General features: G+C 41.0%; 1 protein-coding gene across 3 annotated transcripts in view; it reads right to left on the minus strand.

Moving 5' to 3' along the window:
- The window catches only part of LOC122554316 (phosphatidylinositol 3-kinase regulatory subunit alpha-like), a 475,560-nt gene that overhangs the window by 289,300 nt on the left and 161,694 nt on the right, over positions 1 to 24,566 (minus strand). For all 3 annotated transcript variants that reach the window (XM_043699150.1, XM_043699147.1, XM_043699146.1), the window contains exons 3-4: positions 17,780 to 17,872; positions 9,807 to 9,884 (exon numbers count right to left, since the gene is read on the minus strand). In XM_043699150.1, coding sequence (XP_043555085.1) covers positions 9,807 to 9,884; positions 17,780 to 17,872 — 171 coding nt within the window. The remainder of the gene's footprint in view (positions 1 to 9,806; positions 9,885 to 17,779; positions 17,873 to 24,566) is intronic.

The following is a 24,566-nucleotide window of genomic DNA, read 5'->3' on the forward strand; positions in this document are numbered from 1 at the left end:
CCCTTCTTGTATTACATAAATACAGATATTTCGGCTATCCTAACAAGGGCTTTTATTTAATTGAGATTACAAACCTGGCTGGTCCGCGGCCCCTCGGGGGAGGAATCCCGCACGAATACGAGTTTTATTATATCTGATGCTAACACATCCCGAGCATGTAAGAGACTTAAATATACACTCTGGTTAATTGTAGGTTAGATTAGTAAATAGTTGAGTTTTGTTTGATTTTTTTTCGTTTTTTTTTGTTTTTGTTTTGTTTTTTTTTGTTAAATTTTGGCTATTGTATATTGGAGCTAATTGTATATCAATGTTTATATCTGAGAGTTTTGTTTATTTTTGTAAACTTGTAAAAATGTTAAATTTCTAATAAAAATATCTATAAAAAAAAAAGCAGCTCTCTCATCCCATTGGCCCTCTTGCTGTCTCAGAAGTAGTTTAATAATCTTGCATGGTTTATACATTTTTTAACAGGACACGTAACCAAATCACAAAGAAACAATCTAGTATACCCTTTATGCTTCTTAGGATATCACAATTTTCCATATCCTTGGAACCAGAACACTTGATTGTGTTCTGCAAAATATTGGTACCTATACAGCACACTGATTTATCATAGCCGAGCACATCGGTGTCTTAGACATATCATTATCACCATTCATTCCACAAATACCGATTTGAAAATGGCAACAGCCAATTAATACTTCCGTTATTACAACAGAAGGGAACGCACATTGACAAGGAAGATCAGGCTGCTGATGGAGAGCTTGCAAAGATCATTGATATATTGGAATGCTTGGCGAGGACAGAGAGTGAATAATTACCTTCAACTCAGGCCTAACAAATGGGAATGGACTGTGGGAAATAATGTGACTTCAATGGGTATCAGGATGCAGAACTTTTCTTCTTTAATGCATTCTTAAAGTTCTTCATCTTATCAGACACAAAGGCATTTCTGAATCATCAATCCCTACATATAGTGTCTGGTAAATGACTGGAACATTTTGAGTGCATTGTCCCATTGGACAGCAACGTCTGACAAGGGTTTGCCCAATTGCAAGGCAGCCAAATCAAAATGACAACTCGGGATCTCTCCGATTCTGAGAGATCATTCCAGCTACACAGTCATTAGAAACAAGAATATTTTCCCTACTAACTATCAAGAAAAAAGCTCTCTTTCCACAAGACAACATCCTAGTAAAGGATTGTATCCTGTCCCTTCAAATACTTTTATGCATGATAACCATGGAGCAGTCTGTCCTTTTACTTTCCCTGGTTTTGGGAAGCCTCAGGAAAGCATTATTTCCATTCCAAGAAGTGCATAAAAGACTGGAGCATTTCAGACCCCAGGCCCTCCATCAGCAAATGTTAAAACAAGAAATGTTCAAACACAGAAGAGAGCTCAGTTTTACTCAACTATAACAGAAAAGCTGCTTAAGGAAATAACCAGATAGACTACTCAGCCAACTCAGGCACCAGCACTGAGAAAGGTACATTAAAGATCCTCCTCACAAACAGTTAGTTTGTTATTTGTTCACAGGATGAAGTTTGCAACGGTGAGTTTCCTTCTTAAAGAAAGCTTACTACAGTCCCTGGACTGTACAGGAACGCACAATGATATGAGGAAGGATGTTTCAGGATTTGGAACCAGTGATAGTGAACAAATGGTGAAATGGTTCCAAGTCAAGATAACGAGGGGCTTGGAGGGGAACTTGTATGTTGTGGTGCTCCCATGCGTTTACTGCCCTTATTCTTCTAGGTGGTTTTCAGTGCAGCTACAATGGCATCTACACATAATTATGAAAAATTTCCCATATATTCCCTTCCCATGAAACTCAGGGCCAGCTTATTCCTAGCCTACCAGGCTAATCTTGATCATCAGTACTGGCGTAATGTGCCCTCAACAGTGCTGCCAGGCAACTCTTGCTCAGCAATAACCTGCTCACTGACTCTCAGTTTGGGTAATGCCAGGGCACTCAGCTTTAGACCTTCCTATTGCATTTGTCCAAACAGGGACAAAGGAGTTGAACTGCAGCAGTGAGGTAAGAGTGACCTGGCCTTGACATCAAGGCAACATTCAACCAAGTATCAAATCAGCAAACTTGGGGTCAATGGGAATCAGCAGGAAAACTCACCAGTCTTCAAAATAACACTGGGTCCAAATGAACTTGGTTGTGATTGGCATTCAGCTATCTCAGGACGTCACAACAGAGGATCCTCAGAGTAGTGTCCTGTTGTATCTTTATGCATGACTTTCCCTTCATCACAAGGTCAAAAGTGAAGATGTTCACTGATGATTGCACAGCATTTAGGACCATTCACAATTCCTGAGACAATGAAGGAGTACACGCCCACATACAGCAAGACCAAGGGCAGGACTTATACAGTTAATGGTAGGGCCATGGGGAATGTTGTTGAACAAAAAAAACCTCTGGTTCAGGTACAAATTTAGTTGAAAGTTGCATCATAAGTAGACAGAGTGGGAAAGAAGTCTTGCTCTGATTGCTCATACCAGTAAAGAGATGGGATGTAATGTTGCAGTTGTATAGCTTGTTGGTTCAGCCACTTTTGGACGACTGTGTGCACTTCTGGTCACTCTGCTATAGGAAAGCTATTATTAAATTGGAGGAGATGCAGAAAAAAATTACAAGGGTGTTACTTGACTGGAGGGTTTGAGTCATAAGGAGAGGCTGGATAGGCTTTCCACTGGAGTATAGGAGGTTGAGAAGTGACCTAATGGAGGTTTATAAAATCATGAGTGGCATAAATAAGGTGAATAGCAAAGGGATTTTTCCAAGGCTAGGGGTGTTCAAAGCTAGAGGGCATAACTTTAAGGTGAGAGGAGAAAGATTTAAAAGAAACCTAAGGGGCCATTTGTTCACACAGGTGATGGAATGAACTGCCAGAGGCAAGCTGGCATTACATTTAAAGACCTTTGGAATGGTGCATGAGTAGAAAAGGTTTTGAGGGGATATGGCGGAACACAGGCAAATGGGACTAGTTTAGTTTGGGAAACTTGGTCAGTGCAAATGAGCTGGACCAAAGGGTCTGTTTCCAAGCTATTTGACTCTATGACTGTATGACCTGCACTTTTAGACTTTGGCTGATAAGTGGCAAATAACATTTGAGAGAAAGCGAGGGCTGCAGATGCTGGAGATCAGAGCTGAAAATGTGTTGCTGGAAAAGCGCAGGTCAGGCAGCATCCAAGGAACAGGAGAATCGAAATTTCGGGCATAAGCCCTTCTTCAGGAAGGCATTATACAAATACAAGGAATGGTAATCTTCAACAGGAAAATCTAATTACCTTCCCTTGAGATTCAATGGAATTTCCATCACTGAAAAATCCACTATCAACACCCGAGGAGTTACCACTAACCAGAAATGTAACTGGACAAGTGATAAATACTGGAGAGGATTTCTAAATGGCAGGGTTTCCCACCAAAGCAGTGGCTACTGCCAGAACCACAGATTGATCCCAGCTTCCAAGTATTGATTCCCACCGAACAAGGTAGACGCAAAGTCTCATAGTGCAATGAAGGCCCAAGGGTTAGAGGACAAAATGATGGGAGTTATAATTTTCCCACCCGAAAAAAAATGCAGACAGTTTGGATGCTGGAGGCAGGCAGCAGAAAGACCACTCAGAGTTTCTATAGATTCCTCCACCTGTAAACAGAACATTGAGTGACCATAAACAGTAGCATGTCAGAGGTTGGGAATTCTGCAACAAGTAATTTACTTCCTTACTCCCTAAACACTTTCCATAAGACCATAAGACACAGGAGTGGATGTAAGGCCATTCAGCCCATTGAGTCCACTCCGCCATTTAATCATGGCTGATGGGCATTTCAACTCCACTTACCCGCTCTCTCCCCATAGCCCTGAATTCCTGGTGAGATCAAGAATTTATCAATCTCTGCCTTGAAGACATTTAACATCTTGGCCTCCACTGCACTCCGTGGCAATGAATTCCACAGGCCCACCACTCTCTGGCTGAAGAAATGTCTCCTCATTCCTGTTCTAAATTGACCCCCTCTAATTCTAAGGCTGTGCCCATAGGTCCTAGTCTCACCGCCTAATGGAAACAACTTCCTAGCATCCACTCTAAGTGAATATTAGATCTCCCCTCAACCTTCTAAACTCTAATGAATACAATCCCAGGATCCTCAGCCATTCATTATATGTTAGGCCCACTATTCCAGGGATCATCCGTGTGAATCTCCGCTGGACATGCTCCAGTGCCAATATGTCCTTCCTGAGGTGTGGGGCCCAAAATTGGACACAGTATTCTAAATGGGGCCTAATTAGAGCTTTATAAAGTCTCAGAAGCACATCGCTGCTTTTATATTCCAACGCTCTTGAGATAAATGACAACATTACATTTACTTTCTTAACCACAGGCTCAACCTGCAAGTCAACCTTTAGAGAATCCTGGACTAGCACTCCCAGATCCCTTTGTACTTTGGCTTTATGAATTTTCTCACTGTTTAGAAAATAGTCCTTGCCTGTATTCTTTTTTCCAAAGTGCAAGACCTCGCATTTGAATTTCATCAGCCATTTCCTGGACCACTCTCCTAAATTGTCTAAATCTTTCTGCAGCCTCCCCACCTCCTCAGAACTACCTGCCTGTCCACCTAACTTTGTATCATTGGCAAACTTCGCCAGAATGCCTCCAGTCCCTTCCTCCAGATCATTAATATATAAAGTGAACATCTGCAGCCCCAACACTGAACCCTGCGGGACACCACTTGTCACTAGCTGCCATTCCGAAACAGAACCTTTTATCCCAACTCTCTGCCTTCTGTCAGACAGCCAATCCCCAATCCATGCCAGTAGCCCACCTCAAACACCATGGGCCCTCACCTTACTTAACAGCCTCCTGTGAGGCACCTTATCAAAGGCCTTTTGGAGGTCTAGATAGATGACATCCCTGGTCTAACCTACTTGTTACCTCTTCAAAGAATTCTAACAGGTTTGTCAGGCACGATCTCCCCTTACTAAATCCATGCTGACTTGTTCTAATCCGACCCTACACTTCCAAGAATTTAGATATCTCATCCTTAATGATGGTTTCTAGAATTTTACCTACAACCAAGGTTAGGCTAATCAGCCTATAATTTTCCATCTTTTGTCTTGATCCTTTCTTCAACAAGGGGGTTACAATAGTGATTTCTAAACATCTGGGACTTCCAAGATTCACTGGAGTCAGGGAAAGATCACAACCAACGCCTCCACTATTTCCTTAGCTACCTCCCGCAGAACTATAGGATGTAGCTCATTAAGGCCAGGAGATTTTTCAATTTTAGCCCTTTTAGGTTTTCTAGCACTTTCTCTTTTTTAATGCCTACCATACTCAACTCTGCTCCCTGACACTCCATAATTACTCATGTCTTCCATTGTGAAAACTGATGCAAAGTATTTATTGAGTTCATTAGCTATTTCGTTATCTCCCAGCACTAGCCTTCCAGCATCAATTTGGTGGAGCCCAACGTCTACTTTTGCCTCTCATTTATTTCTTATGTATTGAAGGAAAATTTTACTATCATTTCTAATATTACTGGCTAGCCTACCTTCATATTTGTTCCTCTCCCTCCTTATTTCTCTGTTTGTTATCCTCTGTTTGTGTTTGTAGTCTTCCCAATCTTCAGATTTCCCAGTGCTCTTGGCCACTTTATAGGCTCTCTCTTTTTCTTTGATACATTTCCTGATTTCCATTGTCAGCCATGGCTGTCTAATCTTCCTTCCCTGCATCCAGGGTCTCAGGGCTACTTCTTGGCATTGACTTCTGTGACTGTCAGTGTATTCTTGTTGCTTCTTATGGCATGTCTGGTCACCTTCCACCTTCCCATGCCTCGGCAGATACAGAACATAGACTAGAATCCCTACAGTGTGGAAACTGGCCCTTCAGCCCAACAAGTCCACACTGACCTTTGCCATTTCAAAAATGGCACTTTAGCCTGACCTGCACATCTTTGGACTGTGGGAGGAAAACTGAGCATCCAGAGGTAACCCACGCAGACACGGGGAGAATGTGCAGACTCCACACAGATAGTCGCCCAAGGCTGGAATCAAACTCAGGTCCTTGACGCTGCGAGGCAGCAGTGCTAACCACTGAGCAGCCATTTTTTTCATCTACAAAGCACCAATGATGAGTGGATGGAAGGCTCTGCACTTACTTGGATCAGTGTAATTCTAATATCACTCAGCAATATCAATCATCCAGGACAAAGGAAACCCACTGATTGGCATCCAATCCACCATCTCAAGTATTCATCAGTGAATCATGGCTATTAGTGGCATCATCTACTAGCAGCTCTTTGATTGCATCTTCCAAGCCTTTACCAAGGATAGGGCAGTAAATGCTGAGAATACCTCCAGATGCAAGTTCTCCTTCAAACCATACAACATCATGACTTGAAACTTTATCACTGTTCCTTCATTTATCAGAATCCTGCAACTCCTAATCTAATAGCACTGTAGATGTACTGACAGCAGATGGAGTGCAGCAGTGCCTCACCTTCTCAAGATCTCTTATGGATGGGCAACAAATATTTATCTTGCCAGCTACGTCCACATCTCAAGAACAAATAAAACAAGTTGTATGTTTCACAGTCATTCAAATAATATCTTTTGTACTTGAGGTAAGGGCGTTTCACTGTTTGTTTTTCTTTCGGGAATCAAGTTATATCCTGATATTGAGGCTCAGGATTGAGAAGTGATGGATATCTGTAAAAACCAAGGATTTTAAGATCTGTGAGAGGTTCTTATGGGGAGACAAATCTCTGATCAGCTGGCACTTCAAAACAATAGCGCTCAATTTATCTACAAAACTGTGCCAAATGTGATTGGTCTCTTAGCTGCCAGTCAGCACTGGATTGAACTTGCTGCCTGTTCATCACGTACTAAGCATTTTCCTGCTGTTGCTTGTAGTTGCTCCTGTCAGGAGGTCTGCTGGTATGGTTCATCCTACACCATCCTCACCACTACCACTGGGTACTTATCTGCAACTGCGCTGTGACATCTACCATCCAAAGGTGGACCTCGTCTGTCTGCTTTCCTCCACTTTCCCATCTCGGAGAGAACTGTGTCATTTCTCAGCTCTGATCAAATGGCCTAATGGCTGACATTTTATTTCTACAGGTCATTATTTAGAATTTTCTGTGCTCTTGCAATTCTCAGCACTTCTTCATTCATCTTATGGTCAGCATATGGAATTTTAAGCATGCAACATAGCATCCAATTTCCAGATTTCAACATCAGGAAATGTCATATCAGACTCTTAGTTTCTGAGGTCATAAGCCTGACTTTAATCTCAAGGAACGTGAAACATTCAATCTGCCTGCTTCCAAGCATCACATCAAGGTATATTGACACAAGAAGATAGATCTGTTGGATGGAATTGTCAGTTGCTATGCAGAGGTACGATTTAACGGAATTCTGTGCAATCTTTTGAAATGGAGCTAAACCCAAATTTCAAGACATACAATTTATCCAGGAACATTTTTTGTTGAGTATATTTGCATACTAAGTTCACACTGTATATGATATTAATTCTTCTCTGCACTACTGATGTTAACAGCATGTCATGAATTCTCACACAAAAAGCTTTGCCTGTCATCACAAATCAGCTGATGATTTAGGGACTGGGAACTTTTGTTGGTCATATCAATGATAAGCACTTGTGTTTGGAGTTTGCAATATGTGCGATCTCAGTGGAGCAGTATTTCATTAACCAAATACATTAATCGTGATGAATGGAGATCCTGGCAAACTACACCTTTAAAGCAATGCCACACATTGTCTGGTGAGAAGGAGATAGAGCCAGGAATTAGGATGTGTGACATCACCGCATGCTAAGTTTGACATGGACACGCATTTACCACTCAAAGTAGATGCTCCTTTCCGCTTCCCTCAAACAGAATTTATGTTGATGCACAAAGACCTATTTGTTGACTTATTTCCTCCTCAAATTGGAATTCCCGGGACCATGTTCTGAACTTCAGTTACCTAAATGGGGTTTGGACCTGCCTGCATTTAAGCAATCATTCTTGGCAAACAAAACATATTAATGGATGAGAATAAAATTGAGAAATTAAAGTAAAAAATTCTGATTGGAAATCTAATAGAAGAGAACAATTTAAAGACTCAGCCTACAGCTGTAAAACATAGCACTTTTACTTTGAGAAATGAAGGTGCCAGCAAAGTGCACCTTTTGAACGATGTCACACATCCTCAGGGGAGAAGGCGAAGAGCCAGGATTCAGCAAGAGTATCATCACCAAATGCTAAATGTGATATTAACACAGGCCTGCCGCTGGCAGAGTAGGTGCTCCTTTCTGCTAAGAAACCAAATGGTTCCCTAATCTTCTTCCAACAGCAAAGTGGGATCTTTAAAGTTTATGTAAGCCAGCAGAACAAGCTGCTCATAGACAGTTTAACACATCAGAGGGACAGTAATTCCAAAAAGGTCACACTTGAGAGTCTTGAAATGTAATGTCAAACTAATTTATGGGATCATATCCCGGAGGTTGAGTAGTATCTTCTGCTTTCTCTGGTAATGAGCTTCAAGGTAGAAAATACATTTAATTAGTGGGGACAATGATGTACATGAAAGCTATTGCCCAACACCTCAGAATTTTCTCTGTCATGGGCTCACTTTTGATTCTCTTCCAGTTAGAAGTGATTTCCAGTTTACAAACTGCCCTTGGAACATTTAGTATGAGAGCTTTTTTTTTATTGCATTCATCACCCAGCTGGTCCTCAACTCTTTGCAGATCAGCAGGAGTGAGTTGGCTGAAAACACAGCTAACAGTCTGTTCCCTTTGCTCAGATTCAATCCAGACAATAGCAATCAATGCACGTGACTCTTCTACATCTACCAAAAAGGCATATAACGCAAAAGCAAGCCATCAAATTCCTTGCAAAATAAGTAACAGTGGGAATAAATTAGGATTTACAATAATTGCAAAAGTAGTTACAAATAATAAGAGTATAACAGTGTTTAATTAAACATAGCAATTCTGAATTTCCACGGCAGCTTTCCTGTGCTCCAGAATAACTTTGGCAGCAACCTAAATAATCCTTTATGTGGTTTCTCTTGAAATTATGCTAGTATTCATGGATGTGTAGCTTAGGTGCATTAGTCAGGCATAAATGGAGGATAATAGGGTAGGGGAATGGGTCTGGGTGGGTTACTCTTTGGAGAGTCAGTGTGGACTTGTTGGGCCGAAGGGCCTGTTTCCACACTGTAGGGATTCTATGATTCTATGATAATGCCACAGTGGGAGCTCAGTAGACACTCTAGTGGAAGTCCTACCTCACCTTATCAAGTAATAAAAGAGATTCTTGTGATTATATTAAATTAAGGCATTGCTTTTCATCATGACAACAATAACTAAGACTTTTATTGTTTCTTTAATGAAGAAACAATATTAGAAGCACAAAATGAGACTTTAATAAAATTCATCCAATTACCTACTCAAGGCCCAGTTTCAAAGCTGCTGTATCAATTCAAACCTGAAAGATTTCAGTTTTGATTCCCATTCTGTACACAGTACGATATTAGTCAGGATGGCACCTTAGGTGCTGCAGTTGGTTGCAGGAGGGCTACAGAGAAGAAACTCAGTTTTGTTTCTGATTACCAGTAAGTGACCCCTTTATAAAACAGGCAAGAACAACTACCAGCTTATAACACAATCTCAAACATGAATAAGAGCTAACTGGATTCCAAGTTAACAGAAGAAGCCCAGAACCCCCATTGTCCCAGCAGAAAGGGCAGCAGAGAGGTTTGGCTTTCAATTCTTAGTGTCTTACCAGTTTCAAGAGCTTCCTTGAGTTCCAACCCACTTGGTGAGCCAGGAGGAGGTCTGTAGAGAGTATCACTTTCTGCACCTTTCAAAGACAATGAACAAAGTCCATTTCAGATGGGAATATATCATTGCATTGTACAAACTTAGAATACAACAACAGAAATACCTGCCACAAAAATCTATGGAAGTGAGGTATATCCTGATGCGTGTACCAAAAGAGAATACTAGAATCCTCAGCCACTGATTCTACACTGCACTCCAACGTCATTAGATTGCTGATTTGGGATCTACAGCTCGAGCAGTGTATCCAGGGCACCTGACATTGAAGAAACCAGAAAGACTACCTAAAAGCTGCTCGGACAGAGAGGTTATCAGTCTCATGCCACCACCAAAACAATGAATATACTTCCCAGTATACTTTTATGACAGCCCCGCCAAGATCCAGGAAATCAGGAACTCCTCATGCAGTGTGTTCCTACCAGGGCCTCACTCTCTTCAATGCTGAATGGTCATGGTTGAGGAAGGTCAAAACAAGCTATTGATTTTCAATGTCAATAGAAAACATCAATAATTTATGGGTTTATGTCAAAGTAACAGCTCATCCCGAGTGAAGACACCAAAATTGCAATCAGTGCCTGTGGTACACAGTATTTGCTCTCATCAATTAATGTTCCTGATAGCTGTGGGGAATCAAGGATAGGCAGAAAAATGGAGTAAAAGGCCACAATCAGGTCAGCAATACTGAGTAGGCTCGAGGTCTTCTCTGGCTCCCATTTCTTAAATCCTTAGGTGCAGATGATGCATTGCATTAATGTCACTTGCACATCCAAAATTTGTCATAAATCTTTCATTCATTATTTCATAAGCAGAATAAAAAGAAAGTCACTGAGCAAACCATTAACTGAGCAGAAAACATAGGTAAATCTACAGACAAAAATAGTAGAATGAATCAATTTTAAGTGTTCTCAGTAATTCAGCGACATGCCACTTGATTTGAAACCTGCAGTTACATTTATTGCCTTAGAGACAGCTGTGCTTTGAAATGAATCAAAGGAATAACGTCTGACAGCAGGTTACAAACTGAGAATTAGCTATACAACAAATTTAAAGAGCACCCTCTGCTGTTAGAAGGAATTAATCAAACACTGTTAAAAAAGAACCATGCATCTGAATTATTATCTCATTCTAAATGATAGACATGGAGCTACTATAAGAACTGGGTGCTACTGTGATTTTAAACACTTTACCTTTAGGAGTTTTGAAACTTGTCCGGATTTTTAAAAAAAATTAGAGTGTAAATGGTCTGGTTGGATTCTCCTGGCACAGACCTTCATCCATTTTGACTACACATCTGGAAATCAGGCATCTACAGGCCACCTTCTTAAAGGCAATGGATATCAGTCAGACTGCTCAACAACATCAGCAAAGTGATGGACAGGGTCATCAACCGTGCTATCAAGCAGCATTTGCAGAGGAATAACCTACTCATTGATGCTCAGTTTGGATTCTGCCAGGTTCACTCAGTTCCAAAGAGCCTTCGTCCAAACGTATTCAAAATAACTGAACTGCAGAGGTGAGGTGAGAGTGTCACCTTTGATATCAAGGCAATATTTGATTGAGTATGGCATCAACGAGCTCTAACAAAAGTTGTTCAGATTGTCAGTTTGTTCACTGAACTAGAAGATTTGTTTTCAGATGTTTCGTCACCATGCTAGGGAACATCATCTGTCAGCCTCAGGTGAAGCTCTGGTATTATGTCCCACTTACTCTTTATGTTAAAGAAAGCAGGGCATAACACCAGCACTTCACCAGAGGCTCACTAATGATGTTACCTAGGTTGTGACAAAATGTAAACAAACCTTCCAGCACAGGGAGCAAACCTATATCCAGAATCTCAACCTGAGCTACAAAAATTGAACAAATCTAGAGGAAATAGGAATCAGGGGAAACTATGTACTGGCTGGAGTCATACCTGGCACAAAGGAAGGTGGGTTATAGTTGTTGGAGGTCAGACCCAGTACATCACTGATGCAATTCTTCAGGTTCAACTATATTTAGCAGCTTCACCAATAAATGTCCTTCTACCTTAAGGTCAGATCTGAGGATGTCTGCTGATGATTTCACAATGCTCAACACCATTCAAATAATTTCCAATATTGAAGCAGTCCATGTCCCAGAGTAACAAGACCTGAAAAATATCCAGGCTTGGGATGATAAAGTGGCAACTAACATTCATACCAAACAAATGCCAGGCAATGACTGGTGCAGCAAGAGAGAATCTAATCACTTCCTCTTGAGATTCAGTGGTATTACCATCTCAATAGCCACCATTATCAACATCCTGGGAGGAAGCATTAACTAGAAACTGAACTTGAATAGTATTATGAACACTGTGACTAATAGATCAAGTGACAGTTCAGAAATTCTGTGAGCAGTAACTCACCTCCTGTCTCGCTAAAGCATTTGTCCGACATCGAAAAGACAACTCATGGGGGTAATGGAATATTCTCCACTTGCTTAAATGGGCACAGCTCCAACAATACTTAACAAACTTGACATCCAGGACAAATCAGTTCATAATCAAGGATGCCAGATAGATTAGCACCCTATCCACCACCTTTAATATTCACTCCCTTCAACACCAATCCACAGTGGCAGCAGTGTGTATCATGTAGATGTGTGACTCACCTAGAGCCTTCTGAGAGCAACTTCCAAGCCCCGATCCACTACCATCTAGAAGAACAAGGGTTGCAGATGCTTGGGAACACCATGCACTTCAGTATCTCTTCAAGTCCTGAATTGAATCTATATTGACATTCTTTTACTGTCACTGGATCAATTTCTTGGATATCTCTTTTGATCTATATTATGTATGTCCCTACACTCCAAAGATTGAAACAGTTCAAGAAGGCAGCTCACCACTGATTTATTTTTAGATTTATTTTACAGGGGACAATGAAGCTAATAAGAGTGGAAATAACATGGCAGGGTCCCTGTAGCCAGTTGTTCCTGTGTAAGGGTGCAAGGGCCTAAAAGGGTTAATACTGAAGAGTGCATTAAGCATCATTCAATATGATGATATCATGTAGAGTTCAACAAGGGAACGGCTTTGGATCTTGTATGATTAAGACTTAACATGAAAGTCTTATTCTCATCTCAACAACAATGTCTATCATATCATTGTAACTTGTCCTTGATTGGTATCATGCAGTGAATTACATCTTGTTTAAGTCAGAGAGTTCTTCCCATGAAACGAACAGGAGCTGTTTTTCTCAACCACACTGGAGCTCCAGCTGCCCTCCCTCACTCTTGCCTTTTCCTCTAGTTTTCCTCATCCTACCTGACTAGGAAAATGGCAGCAAATCTACCCTTACTGTGGTGAGGATTCCTCTTACAATATTGTGGCAAACAGTGCAGACTTCACTTAGCTGCAGTAAATGAAACACTGACAGCTGGGGAGGTCTGAAGTATCTTCAGACACAGCTTTAAAAAGGCTGCTCACATAAACATTCAGCAGCTAGATGAGCTGAACATTCAAAAACTTTGCAGAAGGGAACCTCACGGCAGTATTCCACAAGGCCGAATCTACTGTCAATGGGAAAATGTATTTCAGACCAAGTTGGAGACATGCAGTGTTGAGTGTGAGCTAGGAACCCCATTCAGTTCAGACATAGTCATACAATTGCAGTTTAACATGAGATTTGAATGACAGATTGCCCAAAGATCATGAAGCAGGGATTCTACATGCACTGGCACCGTATCATTACAATATTCCTTCCAAGTGAAAATGATTTGCTTGTACCTCTTTCAGTTTAGCATACTGCGTTTGCAGTTTACGAAGGGTCGTTAAACAAGGAAGACAGGTCATTTATCCAAAATTAAGGCTGTGGTTTACATCTAGACGAGGAAATCCTTGATTTGTCTGATCCTCCTCCCATGAAGCCTCCTTCTCCAGGAAGGCTCTGTTTGACTGCTCCAGCTGCCCTCCCTCCCTCTTGCCATTTCCTCTAGTTTTCTTCTACCATATTTGACAAAGCAGGTAGGTCCCTACCAGGAGAGAGCACATTGGCAGCAAGGGCACCAGAAGGATCTTACACCATGATCTGCTGTGGTAAGGTCAGTCATTATGCAGTCAGCCCCTACTTACAGTGTCTTAAATTGCCTACATTCCCTCAGGTTTCACATCTGTGCTGCCTCTAGTGATGCAATATTCCATACCACGCGTTTCATACCTCTTCCTTAATCAAGAATGTACCACCCGGTACAATTTCAAGCATTTCTGCTTTCTCTTCTTCCCCTCCTTCTTTTAAAAATGTTAGGTTCCCCTTATCCTTAGCTCTACCCTACTAGCCTCTGTATTCAACAAATTATCTTCTGCCATTTTCAGTGGCTCCAGTGTGATGCCACCATCAAACACATCTTCCCCTTCCCTCCCTTTTCAGTATTCCAAAAAGACCATTCCCTGCATGACACCCTGGTCTACTCCTCAGTCAACCCAATCCTCTCTCCCTTCCCTATACCCTTCCATGCAAATGATGATGCAACATTCCCTTTTCACTTCCCCTTTCTCACCATCCAAGGTACCAATTATTCCTTCCAAGTGAATATGATTTGCTTGTACCTCTTGCAGTTTAGTTTACTGTGTTTGCAGTTTATAGTGTGGTGGTCCCTTCTACTCTGGGGAGAGACCAGTTTGTGAAATCCACTTTGCGTTTGTTTGTTTGATTTATTGTTGTCATCTGTACCAAGATACACTGAAAAGTGTTGTTTTGTGTGCCATATAGGCAGATCGCATCATACTAAGTGCATCAAGGAAGCAGAAAAGAATGCAGAATAGAGTGTTACAGCCGCAGAGAAGGTGCAGAGAGAGAGATCAACATTATATTTGATAGGCCTATTCAAAAGTCTGATAACAGCGGGGAAGAAGCTGTTCTTGAACCTGTTTGTACGTATATTCAAACTGTTGTATCTTCTGTCTGATGGAAGAGGCTGTAAGAGTATAACCAGGGTGGGAGAGGTCTTTGACTATGTTGGTTGCTGTTCCAAGGCAGCAGTAAGTATAGCTGGTCTCAATGGATGGAAGGTGGATATGTGGGACAGACTGGGCTGTGTTCACAACTCTCTGTAGTTTCTGGTGGTCTTGGGAAGAGCAATTAGCTTACCACGCTGTGATGCATCCAGATAGGATGCTTTCTCTGGTGCATCTCTAAAAATTGGGAGAAGTCTTTGTGGACAAGCTGAATTTCCTTAGCCTTCTGAGGAAGTAGATGTGCTTTCTTGACCATCATATTGTTCAGTTGACCAGGCCAGATTCTTGGTGAACATCACTCCCAGGAACCTGACCTCATACAGTCATAGAGATGTACAGCACAGAAACAGACCCTTCAGTCCAACTCGGCCATGCTGATCACATATCCCAACCCAACCTAGTCCCACCTGCCAGCACGCGGCCCATATCCCTCCAAACCCTTCCTATTTTCAGATACTCATCTAGATGCCTTTTAAGTGTTGCAATTGTACTAGCCTCCACCACTTCTTCTGATAGCTCATTCAATACACGCACTACCCTCTGCGTGAAAAAGTTGCCCCGTATATCTTTTATATCTTTCCCCTCTGGCCCTAAACCTATACCCTCTAGTTCTGGTCTTCCCCACCCCAGGGAAATGACTTTGTCTATTTACCCTATCTATGTCCCTCATGATTTTATAAACCTCTATTAGGTCACCCGACAGCCTCCGATGCTCCAGGGAAACAGCCCCAGCTTATTCGACCTCTGCCTATAGCTCAAATCCTCCAACCCTGGCAATATCCTTGTAAATCTTTTCTGAACCCTTTCAAGTTTCACAACATCCTTCTGATAGGAAGGATACCAGAATTGCACACAATATTCCAAAAGCCTAACCAACGTCTTGTATAGCTGCAATATGACCTCCCAACTCCTGTACTCAATACTCTGACCAATAAAGGAAAGCATACCAAATTCCTTCTTCACTGTCCTATCTACCTGCAACTCTACTTTCAAGGAACTATAAACCTGCACTTCAAGGTCTTTTTGTTTAGCAACACTCCCCAGGACCTTACCATTCAGTGTATTAAGTCCTACTAAGATTTGCTTTCCCAAACTTCAGCACCTCACATTTATCTAAATTAAATTCCATCTGCCACTTCTCAGCCCATTGGCCCATCTGATCAAGATCCCATTGTAATCTGAGGAAACCTTCTTCGCTGTCCACTACACCTCCAATTTTGGGGTCATCTGCAAACTTTCTAATTGTACCTCATATGCTCACATCCAAATCATTTATGTAAATGATGAAAAGTAGAGGATCCAGCACCGATCCTTCTGGTGCTCCACTGGTCACAGGCCTCCACCCTGAAAAACAACCCTCCACCACCACCCTCTGTCTTCTACCTTGGAGCCTCTTTAAAATCTCCACCTCATCACCATTGATGCAGACAGGCACGTACCCTCCACTCCACTTCCTAAAGTCTAAGACCAGCTCCTTCACTTTGCTGACATTGACAGATTGTTGTCTTTTCTCCATGGCACTACGTACTCAATCGCTTTCCTGTATTTTGTCTTGTCATTGTTTGAGATCTGACCTACAACAGTGGTGTCATCAGCAAACTTGTAAATGGAGTTGGAGCTAAGCTTAGCCAAGCAAGTATATAGGGAGTATTGTAGGGAACTGAGTAAGCAGCCTTGCGGAACACCAGTATTGAGGATTATGGTGGAGGAGGTGCTGTTGCCTATCCTTACTGATTGCAGTCTGTGGGTCAGGAAGTCAAGGATACAGTTACAGAGTGGAGAACCAAGACCTAGGATCAAGGCAAAGTGGTAAGCTAGAGTTGATGTGAGCCATGAAGCATTTCATAATTATGGAGGTCAGAGCCACTGGGGTTCTGAGTCATTGAGGCATGCTGCATGATTTTTCTTTGGCACTGGGATGATCGTGGTCTTCTTGAAGCAGGTGGGGACTTCAGATCGTAGTAAGGAGAGGTTAAAGGTATCAGCGAATACTGCAAACTTTAGTTGATAACCTTTCTCTCCATGTTGTACTTCCTTTTGTTTTTGTTTGATGTGTTTTTCTTTAGGCCTTCATGTTGCATTCAGATGGGTGACATTCACACCTCATCTGGACACAGCCTTTGTGCCTTTACTATACAGAGGAAGTTTGATTATCTGGAGGACACAGGCGGGGAGTATTTCGTTTGATTAATTGAATTCCAGATAATCGAATGCCGGATAACATAGTTTAGCTGAGCATCAGGATCTTGCGATCTTGCCTGATAATTGATATTCGGATAATTGAATGCCGGATAATCGAGGTTCCTCAGTACTAGCTAGCACTCACTTTGGCTTTTGCATCTTTAACTTTTTGTTAGTTACTCTATCTTGACCTCCACCATATCAGCGACCTTCCCTTTTATCTCCCTCCTGCCCTCATGCCTTCTACTGCCATAAAAAATGCTTTAAATCTTTCCATCCTGAAATGGTAATTTTGTTACTCTTCCCAGATGTTGCCTGACCTGCTGAGTACTTCCAGTGTTATAGTTTTGTTTTTATCATAACTGATCACATCACTCAGTAACACTGAATTAATTTTAATGAAATTATGTTATGCAACTGTGTACAACAGTGAGATTGCAAAGGCTACATCAGTAAGAATATTCACAAGATGAATAATGTATTTCATGTAGTATTGGGAGAAGTTTTTACTTTCCTGTGAATAATGAGAGGAAATCTTCAAAACATTGCTGAACTGACACATGTACACAGCTCTCCTTCAGTTCTAACCTGACTTTATGTGCCCAAGCCTTGGAGAGCAGTTTGAATCCATGAGAAATTGACTCTAAGGCAACAATTGGGCAGCTCAAACTTTGACGATGGCCTTTGTGTGCCTCTGGGTGTACATGCTGGTGTATGCCTGCATTTGTGTTCAAGGAAGATCAACTAGGAGAATTGTAAATAAGTACCTTTCTTCTCCAATGCTTCAATCAGCTTCATCACAATCTGTGGTGCTTGATCCGGCAAAGTTAACAGTTCAGTTAGCTCCTGCCCCGAGGGAACTGTCAATGTAGAACACAGAAAGAGTATTTATTATGCCAGCCTGCAGCATCCTCTGAGCATCAACTGAACTGGATTTTTAATCACGGATCTTATGTAACAAGCTGCAAAACATTCTCTATCCTGACACTTACTCTTATTATTTTCGACAAGTAGTCCAGTTGGCTATTCCATCAGATAGATGACTTTGAACGGTGCATTTCAACTACTGCAATTACTATTTACTGTGTGCAAGACAATTTCAGAGCTGTCCTACCTTATTATGTGGCTGCTGTTTTCAAAATTGGATCAATCGGGAGTTCATATTTGCATAAGCTCTTAAAATGAAAGTTACCACATTTAAAAGACTTTCATTTGCTCGAGCAAAAGTGTCTCTTATTATAAAATAATGTTATCTCAACCTTTTGGGAATACCAGCTTCAGAATACTGGTCCTTTCTGTCACACAGAATGATCACCGAAGGGTTCATTCTTACTGTTTCGCAACCCACTAAGCCATAATGGGGAACCAACAAATGAAGAAGCTGACCTTAACATCCCACCATGGGAACCCTTGCCACCCTACTGAGGTTCAGGGCTTTAGGAGAAGGATCATAAGTGGCGCCTTCTCTCTCAACCTTTTTCAACTCTACCACCACAATCATGGTGAAGGTGACTGAAAGTATACATGAAATTTCTCCCTCTCATCACTAGTGACGTTTTGTCAAGTGGGGCCTACATCTGCCCATCAGTAAGTCATGTCTACTGAGTCCCAGTTCTGAGTGAGGAATGTGGCACAGGAAGTTCAATTGATAACAAATACTTCGAGTGGACTGAAGCCATGAATCTAATGTCAGGCTATGTCTTATTTTCACATATCAGAAAGGTTTCTTCTCATACATCAGGACATTATTTGATTTTCTGAATCAGAATGCTGTCTTCTGTACAATAGGTTATCTTCAACATTCCTAAATTACAGAACCACATTTTAATTGGTAACCATAGCTCCAGATACCAACAGCTTTACCGAGTCAGGCAAAAGTTAAATGCAAAGCACTTCTTGAGCAAAAGAACACTCATCTTTTCAAACTGACAACTGCTACTTCTATTATAAGATGAATTGGTTCAGGCTCGTATCACAAGTGGAACAAAGACAGACAGATTTCTTAGTAATTTTCTACTATTCAGTCTCTTACACTGAAACATTCTCTAATTAACCAGTTCTTCCAGGTGTCAAATTGAGGGGTTTGTAGTGTGGGCTAGATTCTGTAACCAATGCACATTTACAAGTTATTTGTATGCAAAATTGTTCCAAAGTTGATAATATGGTTTTAAAAACCAAATCTTATTTGCTAGCTTGCTAATCTGGCTATAGAACCTACCCTGATGTCCATCAGTGCAGGGAATGAAACATATTGGTCTAAAAGTTCTTCAATCGCACTACTATGGAAGATGCACTTATGCCATTTTCTCCACCAAATGCTTTTAAAACTTTGCATCTCAACTTCCTGAAAATTCTATTAGCTTATAATGTAAGCTGAAAAAATGTTTTGTCTTATGGTTGAGTTGAAAACTAGGGGACATAGTTTAAAAATAAGAGGTCTCTCCTTTAGAACAGAAGTGAGCAGGAATTTCTTCCCTCTTAGAGTCAGGAGTCTTTGGAACTCTCTTCTCTGGAGAATGGTGGAGGCAAGATCATTGAATACATTAAGGCAGAGATAGATAGATTCCTGACTAACAAGAGAGTCAGGATTATCAAAAGTAGGAAGAAAAGTGGATTTGAGGTTACAATCAGATCTGCCATGATGTCACTGAATGGCAGAAGATGATAAAGGGGCCAGAATGGCCTCCTCCTGCTCCTATTTTGTATATTTGAAAGCTCTTAACTAATGTAACTGAAGCATTAATGTAGTGCTACCAACAGAGGAAATGATGGGGGCCTCCTCTCATGGTGCCTCCTTTGCAGAGCCACTTGACTCTGTTGCTGCTCCTCTTCCTATTATTAAAAAGGACAGATTATACCCTTTGCTCAGCTGCTTAATTTTTTTGAACATGTAGATGGAATGTTCATCCAAAAGACAGCAGATTAACTGAGGCAACACTTAGTTAACAAATACGCTATTTAAATAACCACAGCCATACTATTACTTTTGTTCTTTAATATTAATGCATCTCTCCCATGAATTAGAAAGAAAGGATATTTTAACTACGAGGCATGCAATATTTTACTATAGACAGAAGACATGGCAAACTTAACTTGGTTAAACCATTGCTTTGTACTATTTATCTATTAAAACCTTGCTAATAACAAGGCTGAATTATACTAAATAGATGGTGTTTTCTTTGTATTTTTAATGAACCCATTTGTGAGACTCGAGAGAAAAATGAAAAGAATAAGCAACACACAAGAAACTGTCTCTGACACTATCTTCCAAGAAAACATCATTGCTGAATCATTCCTTCAGGCAATATGTGAACAGAAATCTGGACTGAGGCTGGTGGTGATGGATAGAATTTCAGCTGTCATCATTTAGTTGTGTGAATTAAATAGGTTTTCTGGGACTGAATATGTTTTCACAAATCACTGTGACAACAAATCTATCCCTGTCATAATGCATTTCCAAAATTTAATTTCTCTATCCTTTCCATTAAAATTACAGTTGCTTTCCAGCTTTAGATATAAGTAATGTATTTTCCACAAACTTTATTTAACTGTTCTTCCATTTTCCTGATCAACTTTCCTTTTGGAGATGATGATTTTGGGTACATGAACTGTGCTCAGTGCACTTTCCAGTGCATATAGGTCAGACATTAACAATATTCTGCCTCCCTCTCCCTATTGAATAATGGCTGCAGCAATAAGACAAAAATAAAGCCATACAGTTGGGTGCTTTCTCCTTGAATGCTTTACACTGTCACACCAAACAATAATATAACACAAATATGGGGACACACCAAAAAAACCTGCACTTTAAAGACTTTCCAATCATTTATGGAACCAGGGAAAATCCTGATTGGAAATGAGTAATTGAAATAAACAACAGCAGCCAAACCAAATAGTGCTTTCCAAATAAAAAAAAACAGCAGCAGGGCAAATAGATAAGCATGAAGATGAGGGGTAAAAACAGAAATTGCTCAGAACAAGGAAAGGTCACTGGACCCGAAACATTAACTCTGATTTCTCTCCACACAGATGCTGCCAGACCTGCTGAACCTTTCCAGTAATTTCTGTTTTTGTTTCTGATTTATAGCATCTACAGTTCTTTTGGTTTTTATGAAGATGAGGGGTCTCTTATGTTCAGGGCTCATATATACATGTGTAGATACACACAACTGCACATATGCCTTCACACAGCTACACAAATGTAAACATATATTTGCTGGTGGACATATTCACACAGACGGTAGACATATACATCTCAAAATGTACACCTATATATTTGTAGGTACAGTTGCATATACAGTTGCATGCACAGGTACACTTTCACCATACACTTAAGTATATGCTGATGGTCAACACTCAACTAGCCTTCAATTGAAATGTAACACCTTTTTGAATTTGGTATCATTTTCAATTCCTTTGAAAGCAAAGAGAATTGAGCTAAACTGCAAAACAATTTCCAAAAAAGAGAACTGGATATCAATAGCCAACAACTAAAACTCATTCAAATGATCAATTAAGTAGATGTGAAGTATTTTCAGTCTTACAAACGATTTTAGAATACTATATCAATTCTCAACATGTTCAGAGTATATGCCACCTGTTCCCTCAAGGTAATATTAAATATATTACAGAGTCACTGGTTTCTGAAGTCACATAAATCCAATACTCCACTTGTGGCCTTGCAATTCTATCCAAAATGCTGTGTATAAAGGAACAATGCAGAAAAATGCCTCATTATTAAAATACTGTTAAACTGAAAGAAAATAGGAGACAATAAAAGGAGCCAAGGGATTGCGTGTCTACTCAGTGACAGTCTCAATGACTGAGATTGCATGGTATCTAGCTCAGTGCAGCTTTATTAAAAATCACTAACGTGAAAAACCAAAATACATGTCTGATGTTTCTATGGTGCTGACAGACAGACATTGAGTATCAACCAAACCACAATAATTGTGTTTTGACAGAAACCTTGATCTTTAAGAATCAGATTTCACAGAGTTGATTATAATGGTATGAAAAATTGAATGGTATGATTAATAGAGCACAGACTCAATGCCACCTATTAAGGGTCCATCAGTGAAGTTGAATTTTTCCCAAGATACACAAGGTCCATCTTTGGGCAGCAAAGGAGACAACCTTAACCAAAGTGCTTGGCTCTTTTAATATGTAAAATGTGGTTCTTAGCAAATAAAACAACCATCATCAACATTTAAATAATCAGCTGATCAAAGTGTAATTCCACAAATACAAACTAAATCTTTGTTGTCTTGAGTCCTACATTCTTGGGAAGGAATACACCTTCTAGCCTGCTCTGTTGTTGTGAATGCGTCCTTTTAGACTTGGTTACCAGAATATTGTGATGGCGCAGACTAGGTGACCTGCCCCAGGATACGTGTAACCTGTTCACATATGTTAGTGAGGCCTGACCCACACATGGCCTTTGATGACCATGTGAAGGCAAATTACTAGAAAGAACTAACTGTCTGAATAATAGCTTTCACATACTAACTGTTCTATAGCAAGCTGCTATGTTGTAATACTATATGTGATATTCAGAAACATTTGACCTCTGAAGAAACAATCTATTCCCTTCTAATGGAATCAAAGGCAGCAATTTTGGAGCTTATTTTAAAAATAATTCCATAAGCTTGATTTAATGCTATGAACTATAACCTTTAATTCATTTCGCAACTGCATCAGACAGGCGAAGTGTATTTGAAGGTTCATTTATACCAGTAATATACACACCACTACAATAACATCACTAACAAAAGGTCACCAGTGCACTGCCATGTTTTTCATTGGACTTGATTGATTGCTTCAATCATGTCTTAACTGAATTAAATCTTCAGTCTCCTCTGGTACAAATTTCAACAGACCAAGTTTTCTGCACTGTGCTGGTACTTGCCTGCCATACAGGTCACTATACTGTGGAGGCTGAATGCTAGATCTCAGGCACCTTCTATCTCCCCCTGGACTATGATCCTATTATCGAACATCAGGCTACTGTATTCATGAATGTCACTAACCTTATCTTATCCAGAGATCACCCTACAATAGCCTTCCAGCTCATAGACCTCAATGCCTTTCATTCCACTTTTGCCTTCTTCCCAAACATCCACAAACAGGGCTGCCTAGGCAGACCCATTCTACCTTCCTACGCAGACTCGATCTAATTCTCCACTGGTCCAGTCCCTCATCACTTGCATCCTCTATTTTTCTTATGCTTTATATTGGTTTCAAACTGTCTTGTTTGCAGACACCAGCCACCTCCTCTTCACAATGGACTGCAATCCCTCAATACATTCTTCCCTCATCAGGATGATTTCAGAGCTCCCTGCTTATTCCCGAAAACAAAAATGCCTGAACTGTCCCCATTTAGCACCACCCTCCTCCTCCTGGCCGAGCTCACCCCCACTCTGAACTACTTTTCTTTGAACCCTTCCCACTTCAGATCAAAGGCGTGGTCATGAGTACCCACATGGGCCCCAGTTATGCCGGGCTCTTTGTGGGGTACGTGGAACATTCATTGTTCCAGTTCTACTCCAACCCCTCCACACAACACTTTCTCCACTGAATCGATGATATCATTGACACTGTTCCCTCTCTTGTTCAGAATTGGAAAAAAAATTGATCAATTTTGCTTCTAATTTCCATCCTTCCTTCACCTTCACCTGGTCGATCTCTGACTCCTCCCTTCCCTTCTTCAACATCTTAGTGTCCATTCCTGGGGATAGGCTGGCCACTGCCATCCACTGCAAACCCACTGACTCCTACAGTTACCTGGACTATACATCCTCACACCCTGCTTCCTGTAAGGGCTCCATTCCATTCTCCCACCTCTGTCCGTCATTGTTCCATCTGTTCTGATGATGCCAGGTTTATGCAGGGGAGCATCAGACATGCCCATCCTTTTCCCTACTACTGTGGTTGACCTGGTCCTTAGCAGTGTCTGACCCATTTCCTTCACTTCTGCCTCACTTCTCCCCTTCCCTCTCACAATAACAGAACTCTCTTTGTCCTCATTTTCTACCCTAGCAGCCACCACATCCAATGCGCCATAAGTTGCCATTTCCACCACCTCCACTGGGATGTTAGCACCAGACACATATTCCCTTATCCTCCCTTGTCAGCATCTGTGGGGTCTGTTTCCTCTGGAACACTCTGGTCCACTTCTCCTCCATTCCCAATACAATATCACACTCCCACGGCACCTTCCCATACAATACCAGCCTATTTACTTCCTCCCTCCTCACTATCCAAGACCTCAGACACAACTTCCAGGGGAAGCAGCAATTTACTGGGCTTCACTCAATCTAGTCTACTGCATTTGCTGCTCACAATGTGGTCTCCTCTACACTGGGGAGATCCCAAGTATCTAATTGTCAACCTCTTCAACACCACACCATGCTCCCAAGCCAACATTGTCAGGTCTGCTGCAGTGCTCCAGTGACGCTCAATGCAAGCTGAAAGATCAACACCTCATCATCTACTTCAGTACTTTCCAGCCTTCTGTACTCAACATTGAGTTTAACAATTTCAGAGCATGAACAC

This window comes from Chiloscyllium plagiosum, chromosome 11 (genome assembly GCF_004010195.1).
Source record: "Chiloscyllium plagiosum isolate BGI_BamShark_2017 chromosome 11, ASM401019v2, whole genome shotgun sequence".
NCBI lineage: Eukaryota > Metazoa > Chordata > Chondrichthyes > Orectolobiformes > Hemiscylliidae > Chiloscyllium > Chiloscyllium plagiosum.